This window comes from Mytilus californianus, unplaced genomic scaffold (assembly GCF_021869535.1).
Source record: "Mytilus californianus isolate M0D057914Y unplaced genomic scaffold, xbMytCali1.0.p SCAF_1, whole genome shotgun sequence".
Taxonomy (NCBI): Eukaryota; Metazoa; Mollusca; class Bivalvia; order Mytilida; family Mytilidae; genus Mytilus; species Mytilus californianus.
Window position 1 is genome coordinate 88,811,463 of NW_026262581.1, and position 12,609 is coordinate 88,824,071.

At 32.5% G+C, this 12,609-nt stretch overlaps 2 protein-coding genes across 6 annotated transcripts in view; one reads left to right on the forward strand and one right to left on the reverse strand.

Annotated features, from left to right (window-relative positions):
* Positions 1-12,609, forward strand: part of LOC127709649 (uncharacterized) — a 479,059-nt gene that overhangs the window by 259,570 nt on the left and 206,880 nt on the right. The gene's annotated exons all lie outside the window — the stretch shown is intronic.
* The window catches only part of LOC127709481 (uncharacterized), a 149,221-nt gene that overhangs the window by 17,017 nt on the left and 119,595 nt on the right, over positions 1-12,609 (reverse strand). The window contains exons 14-17 of one of the 4 annotated variants that reach the window (XM_052215087.1): positions 5,921-5,972; positions 3,659-3,770; positions 1,878-1,924; positions 205-322 (exon numbers count right to left, since the gene is read on the reverse strand). The exons of 2 other annotated variants lie outside the window; for them this stretch is intronic. In XM_052215087.1, the coding sequence (XP_052071047.1) occupies positions 205-322; positions 1,878-1,924; positions 3,659-3,770; positions 5,921-5,972 (329 nt within the window). The remainder of the gene's footprint in view (positions 1-204; positions 323-1,877; positions 1,925-3,658; positions 3,771-5,920; positions 5,973-12,609) is intronic. One more of the 4 variants, XM_052215080.1, reaches the window with a different exon arrangement.

A 12,609-nucleotide genomic window follows, 5' to 3' on the forward strand; every position in this document is an offset into this window, starting at 1 on the left:
TCTCCTTGTCAGACCTAATTTTAAAGTTTGTAATTATATTAACATTATATTGACAGTTTCCGAGTCCAAAAAGATACATGTTTGCGAATATCTCCAAAATGAGTCTCATATTGTCTTAAATCGGAATACAATAGATAGTTTCTTTTAATGTATAAACATATTAATTTCCTTTTGTACGTGTTATATGAACTATGAAAAACTTACAAATGTATGAACACTCATTAGCACAGCGAAATTAGTAAAATGGTTACACCGACAAGAGGTGTAACTTGTATTTCTGTACTCTGCATAACACCCGTCTGTCGACCAACTGCCATCAATGCTATTAAAAATATTGCAGTAAATGAATACGGATTTAAAAAAACTAACATCAGCTAGGTACTCTAGAACACATGTTCACATATTTTTCTTCAAAATGAGAACTTCAAAGCACAAATTTTAGAGGTAAATATCACACTAAACTTCACATGAAACGAGTAACTAATAATTATAATGTTAAGGAAATTATTGAACCAATGTATACATATATACTATACTTAGTCCTCGGTACACGTTTCTTGTTTATATTTATTACGAATCCGTAACGTATATAATCCTGAACGGGCATGAAATATTTCCCACTGGACGTTAAGCAACAACCAACAATCAATCAATCATCACGTATAATCGACAAAAAATATTTCATTCGATGATTGTTGATTGAAAACTTTGGCAGCTAGTTAACTTCCGGGTTTTGGTGCCGAAGTTTACCTATTGTGAGACCTAGATAATCAATCAACACATGATCACGTGAAAAAAATAGGTGATAAAGTGGTATTTTGCATCGCACTTATGTCAAGGTTAAGGCCATTGCATACAGAAAAGCTGTTGTCGAATTAGAGAACGAGAGCAGCAGTACATTTCTGAAGATTTGGATACAATAAAGTCTATGTACACGTGTTTATGGGAAAACTTAGCCTTTCAAGTACACACAACTTTTTTTTGTTAAATTTGAAGGATAATTGATTTCAAGCACAAAAAAAGAAATAATTATGAATGTTCAAATGGTGAAAATATTTTTTTAATGTTGAGAAAACTGAAAATTTAACAAAAAGTATACGAGAGGATTTACGGACGCCATCACGAGTTGGAATATTCGTTTCACAGATGATAGCGGATATGTTCCTAATGTCGTTAATACAATCCCGTCCCCTTTTCACGAATGTGACCTACCAAATTAGACTTGTTACCGGGTTTGTACTAACATGAGCAACACGACGGGTACCACATGTGGAGCAGGATCTGTTTACCCTTCCGGAGCACCTGCGATCACCCCCAGTTTTTGGTGGGGTTCGTGTTGCTTAGTCTTTAGTTTTCTTTGTTGTGTTTTGTGTACTATTGTTTGTCTTTTTCTTTTTTAGCCATGGCGTTGTCAGTTTATTTTCGATTTATGAGTTTGAATGTCTCTCTGGTATCTTTCACCCCTCTTTTAAGGTTTTGTCTGTATTCATGCTTGTTCAGTTGTTTTATCATAGAAAGTTTTTTTTATTAATAATTCTGTTTTGCATCTTGTAATTCATAAGGGATCAGTAGAAATAATTATCAGTAGTACTTAACGCATTTATTCTTCAATGAAAAATTAGAAGAATTTCGCATGTATCAAGATTGCAAATTTGTCTTTATATTTCAGCGCCCTTCCCGATTGAACAAGGAACTTTATTCTGTTACAGTTTAACGATATTTCAATGTAACCAATTGTCATTTATAAGGTATGTTACAAAAGAGATAATTTTCCTGTCCCTCTTTAAAGAAGCAGTTTCTGAGGAAGGGCTGTCATCAAAATCACTTCTTTTCAATCTTGCTGAGGTAGTAACATGGCTTTTCAAATTTCTACTTACTCTTTATCAAAATCCCAGAATACACAAGTGGAATTCGTTTTGTTACTCTAAAAAGACGAGTGTTGTAATGTTAATACTTATAATATTTTCTCATACATTGGTAAGATTTGAAACAACATATGAATCTAAATTTAATGTGCATTCTAAACTAAATGCATAAATGACATCGTCTGCAGAATGAATCTGCAAGTGTGTGAAAATTAAGTAATCCGACACGTCACACCAAGTTGATCTGTATTTCGCCATTATACAAGAATCAGCTGAAAACAATCACTCCGATAAACTGGTCTGAACTGTTGGCTCGCATCCATATAATGGACGAATGGAAATAAGAAGTGATAGACTGACACAAGGACTATACCATATGACAAATATGAATACACTTTATTCACCGACTACTTTACCGATAACAACTTTCTAGTTATAAAAAAAGCCACTTCAAACGATCATACAGAAAACAATTATGGTTTGCTGTCATAGTTCTGTCATTGTAGGTTTACATTGTAGAACCTCCAATTTGTAGCACAATTGTGTCAAATCAAATCAATTTTGTATCTTTTAATCCTAAAATGGGCGTAACTGTTTATTCGTACAACCAAACGGCGACTGCGTTTTTATACATCCACATACTCAAGTCATGGTATAGATTTTATCTCTTTGCGTTTTCAGTGGAGTAATCACTGCCATACAAGTTGGAGGTTTGGTCAACCGCAAAATTTTCACCACATTACTTTTATTTCCAAAGAACCTGTTCAAATTAAGGCGAAAGTAATTTAACGATGTTCAAATCTCGTTAATCGATTATTTAGATTATTAAGAGACAAACTCAAACTGAAGGAATCACATAAACTTTCCAAAAAGAGCGAGATAGGGTGCGTCGACAAAGTGAGCGTCTTGTAGTATGCAATCAAAGACAGAAATAATCTCTAATCACGAAAACGGCAATTGTTGTCATATATCTTTTGAAGTTTAGTATATGTGTTATTCCTTATTCTCGCTATGGTTTTAGGAGTAGGGCGGAAGGAAACGATAACCTAAAAAATTTTCGTTAGTTAAAAATATCTTTGGTGATATGTATAACATCTGATTCCTAAAAAATGTTAATTCATGATAATCACTGGTAAAATATTGAATATGAGAAACATTTAGTCAGGAGTGTCATAGTAGGTTTAATCCAACAATATTCTGCAGGTTCCTGTGCTATACTAAAATCTTGAAGTTCAGAAGTTTGTACATGTGTTATACCAAGATCGTGAAACCCGAAAGAAAGTTTGTGCATGTGTTATACCAAGATCGTGGAGTCCAGAAGTTTGTGCATGTGTTATACCAAGATAGTGCAGTTCAGAAGTTTGTGCATGTGTTTAAACCAAGATAGTGCAATTCAGAAGTTTGTGCATGTGTTTTACCAATATCGTAAAGTCCAGACGTTTGTGCATGTGTTATCCCGAATTGCGAAGTTCAGTTTTGTTTGTTTCCAGATTTTTTGTTTATTCTTATTTGAAAAAGACTGTTGAACAGTTATGTATGTTCTGAAAGTCCTTATGGCTTAACAAGGATCCATGACTCTTCTACTGTACGGTGCTATTATTTATTTATTGGGGGTTACTATCGTATTTAAATAATATTTCGATACTGAATATGATTTTTACAAAGTCGCGGCCGAATGTTAATATACGTTATAGGGCAACGTGGTCCCTAAGAAATTTATTTAGTATGCAGTTTATCGTAGACATATTTGCTGTAAAACTTATATTATTAAAAACAAATAAAAAATCACTCACGTATACATGTTCATAACCAATTTGAACAGGAGGAAATACATTATTTGCAGCTGCAAATGCTGGTAACGAAAATGAAACAACATCTGATCCTACATTCAAGTCAAAAGTGGACCTACAAAAATTATTAATAATGGGACTGATTTATATAGTTGATCGTCGAATGTTTAATATGAGATTTACTCTCTTGAAAACAAAACTTTACAAATTTCATGATATTCCTTATCTTTAATATCCTTGTGTATGAAGCTTCGGTATTTTTTTTCCATCCCACACGGTGTACAATTATCGTGAAGATAATGTAGTTGCATTTTCCAATTAGTCACCTACTCGTTGGAAAAATTATTTTTTTTAGAAAATGATGCACTTTAAACACAGATGTTAATGTTGCATTTCCTGAAAAAATAGATTGCAACTAATCAGCAAAGACAAATATTTCAAAGGAAAAACATTGGACCAACAATCAACGCACTAATTGACAAAATTTCCGAGATACTACCGATTAAATTTTAAAACAATGTTCACTGTTTCATACTATTTTTATCCAAGAATAAGTATATTTTTAATTTAATCTATAAAAAAAAGAAAAGTTTTGATACAAAGTCAGGTACAAATCATTGATCTGGATAAGTAAGTATGATTTAATTTTATACTGTTTTTTTCATTTTTCTTTCAACCTGTGATATCTTTCATGACTTCCTGTTTAACATAATCCAATATGATCAAACTACATATCATGTGTTACTTGTAAGCGAAGCACACGGGTCTCTATTTCAATCAGACTGAACTTAGTCTTGAAATTGTTACCTTTCTTCATTTCGATTCTTCGTGATTTTTTTTCAGTACGCGAGCAACTTTTAAAGTGTAGGGGTTATACATTTTGTCCGCGGAATTAAAAAGTAAATAAATTGGCACGATAAAAAATAAAGTGGGTGCAATTTTCTTCGGTTAGTGTCACTTAATACCGAAGAGTAGAACTCAAGGGAAATGTTTATCAAAGCTGAGGTCTAGGATTTGTCCTAATACCATTTCAAGAGATTTTATCGAGCTTTCGATAATAAATGTTTTTTAGCGATGATCGAGGGCAAAATTTGGAATATTGAATACTTCTTCAAAAATTGAAGAGTAGATACCACCCCCCCCCCCCCCCAAAAAAAAAAACAAAAAAAACAAACAAAATCAAGAGTATAGCAAAAGCTCGGCAAGGAATCACAGCTTTGCATAAGGGAGATATACTCCTTGATTTAAAGAATTTCAGAAATTTGATAACATCAAATTTCAATAATACAATATCCGTAATCGAGAATAAATATTTTTGAGTGAATCGAATTCGAAGTGTCAGGGTTTCATACATTCAGGAGTTCAAAAGCAATTCGCTTGAATCATGCATTGATAAATAAATATATTAAGTCATATATATAAGGAGAAGATAATCTTTTTTATTGCCAAAAAGATACGAGCGAAGATGAGCAAATCAAGGATTCCTAACTTTACAAATACCGAACATCATACTCATCTGGGTGAATTGGAAATGCATAAATCTCCAATATGTAGAATTTTGCAACCAATAGTGTTAATACGATTTATAGCTTACAAGGATAAAATTCACCGTTAAATCAAAGGGCTTGAGTAAAGTTGAAATGTTATTAACAATTTTCGTAATTACATTAACGGTACCATTTTTTCTGATCCAGATGCGCATTTTGACAATAAATGTATCTTCAGAGATGTTCGAGGCCAAAATATTTCTAAAAATGAAGAGCTTATAAACCAAAAATGACAAAAAGCATAGTAAGCCGAGCAAGGAATCAGACCTTTGCATGAGGGAGACATATTCCTTAATTCAAAATGATTTCCAAAATATTGTTACGTTCTTCCATTAGAAAACATAAAAAGATTTAATCATATTTTATTAATAGCTCAACTTTTTTGACATGATAGCCTTAAAAGTTTTAATTAAATTGTAGATCGTTTGTGTGGTGGCGTATTTATACCACGAATAATGTTAACATATCATAAATCACCAGTGAAACTTTTATTATGAAATAGAACGGGTAAAGTCGTCCTTACTTAGGATAATTTGACAAATACACAAGGAAAACGATTGCAATGAATAGCCCATGACAATGTCGATAAGGGTAAGTAGTCAGATAAAACTATTTACTGATTCTGAACGATTGGTAGAGTTGTTGCGGAATTGAATTAATGTTAATTTTGGACAAAAATGTGCAAAAGTGACTCTCCTCAATTAGTTAGATATATTACGGTAAAAGTTTCATCAATGTTCTATAATAGACAGCTGTGTAATCAATACTTCCTGAAATATACAAAAGAAAATCATGTTCAACTACATGTACAAAAAAAGAACAATTATTGGCTAGATGCTTCGTGAAGTGTTTAATTATCATCATTCTTTATCATTCATTTTTTTATACATCCGCTTGACAGAATCTATGAACTATATTTTATGACAAAAAAACGTGTTGATTGTAACTTTCAAATTGTCAACTTCCAATTCCGCAGCAGAAACATGCCTTTCTCTTCACCGTATGGCGTTTACTTATTTCCTTTAATACGTTACGCTCGTGCATGTTCATACAATTCGGACTTAATAAACATGAGTGTGCTTCTTATAAAAAAAAATGCTCCAACAGATGTATAAGGAAGAAAGACTGCAATCGAAGCTATATGAGTTTTACGGTCACTATCACGAATTAGTTACCCGATACGATGTGTCGGTGTCTCAACCCAGTAGCTTCACGTTTTCGCGGTCCTTGATCTTTACATACCAGTAAAGTCGTCTGGTCTGTAACTTTACCGATTGTTTCCTATTCCCGATTGTGATATTTTTACTGAGTGTGAATTCCCATGGTGGGAGATGCATGCATAGCAGGAGACGGAGATGAAACGGGCGTTTGGCGTAAAAAATGTTAATCCTCATATCTATCATGAGTTTATCTTCTTTATTTATTTACAATTCAGAACATCTTAACTCCCGGTGAAGTAAAATTTTCTTACTTAATTGTTGAGGATGAGGTGATGAGAAAAACCAATACCATATAGTCGGCTGTAGAAGGCCCCGACATGAAAAATGTGAAACATTCAATTGAGAAAACTAACGGCCTAATTTATAACAAAATAATTTACGAAAAACAAATATGACAGACACGAACCAACACCATCCACTGAACTACAGGCTCCTTTCATGGGACAGACACTTAAAGAATGTGGCGGGGTTAAGCGTGTTTGTGAGAGCTGAAACCTCACTTAACTTGGAACAGTGTTGTTACAGATTAACATAAGAACAAACTATAAAAATAATTTTGCAATTGTCTTAACTCAAAAGATCGGTACAAGGCACAAAACAACACTGTTCAGAGTCATTTAAGTGTACAATAACTCGTAGTTGAATTGCAAAATTATCGAGTTAAGAGACAAAAGGAAAATGATCAGAATTTAAATATTCGAATTGTTTGTCAATAAGGTCACCCTTTTATTACGGACACCACTGTGTCCTTGGTGACGTCCGGGTAGGAATTTTTATACTGAGTGACGTTCAATCCATTATTCTTTCAGAACTTTTTAATTTCAAGCAAAAATACTACTAAATGGATGATGTTTACAAGAACAAAGTATCCAGAACGAAAGATAAAAAACCTAATGGGCATTCAAAATTCCAATGAAAACAGATAACATTAAGGACAAAGATAAAAAAAAAAACAATGAAAAGACTAACAACAATATCAAAAAAATGTTCAGAAAACGAAAGATGTAACAACACGAACTCCACAAAATACTTATGTGCTCCCGAAGGGTAAGCAGTTCATGTTCCATATGTTGAACCTGTCGCGTTGCTTTTGCAAGTCCAAATAAACATACATTATATTTTGAAGAGTTTACATGCATCTCAAAATACAATTTTGAAAAAGATATCTCAAATTCAGAGAGAGGAAGACATTTAGTTTCAGGCAGCGACTAATCGTCTATGTCTCTTTTTCTCTACAAAATGATATCTGTATTCGAATATTCTCTTACATTTTCAGTGTGAAACCTGACCTTGCTTCTTTGTTCCATAAAGTTAAGGTTATTTTTCTTACCATTTAGGTTATTCTTAATTGTATCCTTACTAAGAAATAACCTAGCGTTCGTCATCTGTTGATAGATACTTGACAGAACAGTGACATTTGGGAAAACCACGTCATCAAAAAATGCTTTTTTAGCTTCTAAAACTATAAAAGATTGCAAATAATTATTCATAAGAGTCTATTCAATCATTTATTGCACTTTTATTGAAAAAAAAGATTAAAGATAAAAAAAAAAATCAAACATTCTGCAAGTGTGAATTATAAAAAATATATAAAAAATATATCGTACAACCTTAATTTTTCATGGTGCAAGAACAGTCCTAGACCCAAGATATTAACTTTATTTGTATTTCAGGTAAAGTTATTATCATGATTTTTGGCCCTTAATGCTCTTCAACTTCGTTCTTTATTTTTCCGTTTAGCTTTTTTGATTCGAGCGTCACTGATGAGTCTATAGTAGACGAAACGCGCGTCTGACGTACAAAATTATAAGCCTGCGGCTCTTTTCACAAAAAATCTTACGACTAAAATTGATCGTAAGTTATACTGAAATGTTCATGACTTACGAGTACTTTTTCTCGTAAGATTTTTTGTGAAATTAGTCGCTGGTATATTTGATGATTTTTTCTTATTGTTCTCCGAAATAAATCTTGACTGTTCTTTGCAGTACATATTTAACTTGCCTATGTTTTCTCGAACAAGTATTACATCTTCCGATTGATTAACGTTCACTTGGAATCCGAATCTGGAAACAACATTCATTATGGTCGAAACATGATTAGTTGTTTTTATCTGCAAAAAAAGAAAAAATGTATTCTTGCCGGAAATGTCAAACAAGACAAAATATAGGTGAACAGTGACTAAATAAAACACGGTTACCTGACACATTATAAATTGAATAATAGTTTTGAGCAGTGCTATAATATGGTTGGATTTCCATACTTTTAGAAGACAGAATTTCCAACACTCCATCATGCAATTATGCGGATTACTATTTCAGAATGACTTAATAAAAAGAAAAATAACAAAAATACCGAACTCCAGGGAAAATTCAAAACGGAAAGTCCATTATCAAATGGCAAAATCATAAGCTCAAACACATCACACGAATGACAGGAAAGAATAGAAAATTTCTAATTTCTAAAACGTCTGTAAAATCTAAACAAAACACAAAAAAAAAACAACCCAGAAATAATCCCATGAACACATTTTTGTGAGAGGCACGCATATTCATATCAACAAAAGAACAAATAATACTGTGTGTATCTAAAAAATCATAATGCTTCATTTTATAAAGGTTTGATTACGGAAAATAATATTCACTTTCAATAAATGGACACAGCATATAAAATCCTCGCATATTCCATCCTTCTCTCATCGTTTTCCAGATATTCAAAATTTCACAAGGACTTTCTACAAAGGTGAGAATTGTGGAGAACCTGTGAGTTTTTTCTTTCTTTTATTTTTGCCGGGGGGGGGGGGGGGGGGGGGGGTTAATTTGAATAATATTTTTTATTAATTTCGAACATTTATTTATGATATCATAAAACTATTTTAACACATAATTTGATTCATGTATACTCACTTTATAATTTAACGTTCTCCAGCTTTCCTCGTTGACACTTGATAGCAATCTATCCAAAATTGATAAGAAGTTCTGAAATCATAATTTTGCTTTCATCACAATACATATTCTGACTGTTCACATTTTTTATGGAACACGTTTTAAAGTATGCTGCGTCAAAAAAGGAATGTTCAAAAGTTTTGAATAAAACGTTTTTTTTTTTTAGATTTAGTTTCTGCTTAGTGTGATGAGCTGAATTATAAGCTTATGAAAATAAGGAGATGTGGTATGAAAGCCAATGAGAATGAGACAACTACCCATCAAAGTTCAAATGAAGTGGATGGAAGCAATTATAGGCAAATATGAAAAAAAATCAATTGAGAAAACCTAATTCATAACAAAATAATTTACGAACAACAAATATGACAGACATGTCATTGACCCAACGATATTAGACTATTTACGTTTCACCACAAACGTAAGGAAGGAGTAGCGAATATTTTAGTTTCTATTTCAAAAGAAGAACAGTTTTAATCGGAAGATACTCTTTTAATTATAAGTATCCACATGTATATATAGTAATTTTCATGGTCAAGGGGTCTAAATACAGCACAAACAACATTTTCCGAAAGACCAAATGAGTGAAAAAGTATATTTTAACAAAACGCATTTGACTAGCAGGTCGAACAACTGATGTTCTTAAACCCTGCTGACTGCCATTGGCGATTGCCAAATAAACGGATCACAAGATGTAACAAAATAGATCTTATTATTAATTTATTACCAAACAAAAAACAATAAACTTGCGGAAAAGATGGTATACCGCAAACATGAGGTGCAAAAATTTGTACACCATATCCGGATTTCGACAATTAATGTCTCTTCAGTGATGTAAGGAATCGAAACGGTATTTGGAAGGCCATATAATTTACCTCAATTTAGGATAGACTCTTGAACTTTGAAAGAGTCAAAATATGATGAACGGATCATATAAACCCGAAGGCAAATATAATACAAGACTAAACGAAAAAATATAAACAAGTTTAAATTGAAAACAACGTTCAAACCTCTGATTGCGTTGGATAAAAACCGCAATTTTTATACGTGTGCATGCAAAACAAATTTCTTGGTCGAGGAGTCTAAATACAGCACAAACAACATTTTCCAAAAGACCAAATGAGTGAAAAAATATATATTTTAACAAAACGCATTTGACTAGCAGGTCGAACAACTGATGTTCTTAAACCCTGCTGACTGCCATTGGCGATTGCCAAATAAACGGATCACAAGATGTAACAAAATAGATCTTATTATTAATTTATTACCAAACAGAAAACAATAAACTTGCGGAAAAGACGGTATACCGCAAGCATGAGGTGCAAAAATTTGTACACCATATCCGGATTTCGACAATTAATGTCTCTTCAGTGATGTTAGGAATCGAAACGTTATTTGGAAGGCCATATAATTTACCTCAATTTAGGATAGACTCTTGAATTTTGAAAGAGTCGAAATAGGATGAACGGATCATATAAACCCGAAGGCAAATATAATACAAGCCCAAACGAAAAAATATAAACAAGTCTAAATTGAAAACAACGTTCAAACCTATGATTGCGTTGGATAAAAACCCCAATTTTTAAACGTGTGCATGCAAAACAAATTTCTTGGTCGAGGGGTCTAAATACAGCACAAACAACTTTTTCCAAAAGACCAAATGAGTGAAAAAGTATATTTTAACAAAACGCATTTGACTAGCAGGTCGAACAACTGATGTTCTTAAAACCTGCTGACTGCCATTGGCGATTGCCAAATAAACGGATCACAAGATGTAACAAAATAGATCTTATTATTAATTTATTACCAAACAGAAAACAATAAACTTGCGGAAAAGATGGTATACCGCAAACATATAGTAATTTTCATATATTCAACATAATAATCAAGCCAAATACGACATATATATAGTTAAATTAAACTATCGCGTTTGTATTTCTTGGTCAAGTTACAATTTAAAATTCATTGATAAAATAGCACTGCTACCTTGTCTATTTGATTAAATTTCGAGATTATCCTTTATCAGAAACACTGATATCAAAGGAGTTTAAATGGGACTAGTTATCCAAGGGGATTGAGCGGTACTCGCCAGAATTGGTTAAAACGAAACGAACAATCATTAGGAACAATGACATCCAATGGATGGAAAGGGAAAAACATTTATAAGGAGCACGGGTATCCAAGGTCTTGAAAAGATGAATAAAAGCATCGGGTGCAGAAAATTTAAATGATAAAAAACAACAAAAAACAAAAACCAAGTGGACTAAAATCTGTTCATATAAATTTTAAAATGAACTGGAAACGTAGATGCAGTAATAATTGGAACAAATACTGCGATACCATTGCAATAACAAATATATACATCTGAACAATTACAAAGACATTAGGAAGAGATAATGTTTTGAATAGAATGAAGCTTAAACTACAATGTTGTGTACTGTTTGTTTTCTTAGACTCAAGGGGTAATTCAAAACAGTATAATATTTTAATGATATCATAATCTCTACATTAAAGGGACGAAAGAATAAATCCAGATATTCAATGATTTGTGATAAATGATAAACTACTTCTCTTTCACGTTTTGTTGTTCCTAGCGATGATCTTCTTTCAATTATGGTCACTGCTAGATCTAGGCTATCTATAACGGACTTTAAATTTCCTGCATTGAAGTTGTCTTTTGATATCAGCTTATTAGTAACTGTCAATGTTTCATTTAGAATGTCTGCTAACGTGACATTGCTTGTACCATTCAAGTTACGATGCAACTGAAACATATCAAATACTCATACAGTTTAAGGGTCAGCTGAAGCCCACCTCCGGGTTCGGGATTTTCTCGCTGTGTTGAAGACTCATTCGTGGCCTTGGGCTATTTTCTGCTCTTTGGTCGGGTTGTTGTCTCTTTGACACATTCCCCGTTTCCATTCTCAATTTTATTATAATTTTTTCCCTATCTAAATTTTAAACCTTTTATATTCTTGCCTTTCAAATTTGTTGGTCACTAGTTTACCTGAGTAAAAAGTACTTCAGAAACGATTTGTGTGCGCTGCATAGATCTTTATTGTATGTTTTCATCTAAAATTAACAAAGACTTCGAATATCATGTTAACACAATATGATTGTCTTGATCTGTAAAAGTCATATAAGCTCTAATTATTTAAAGTCGCAATGTTTTAATCTCATTGTAGCTCCAGAACTCATTTCTTAACAATATATTTTCTATGTAACTTTTCTGTTTGTATTATTGTTTT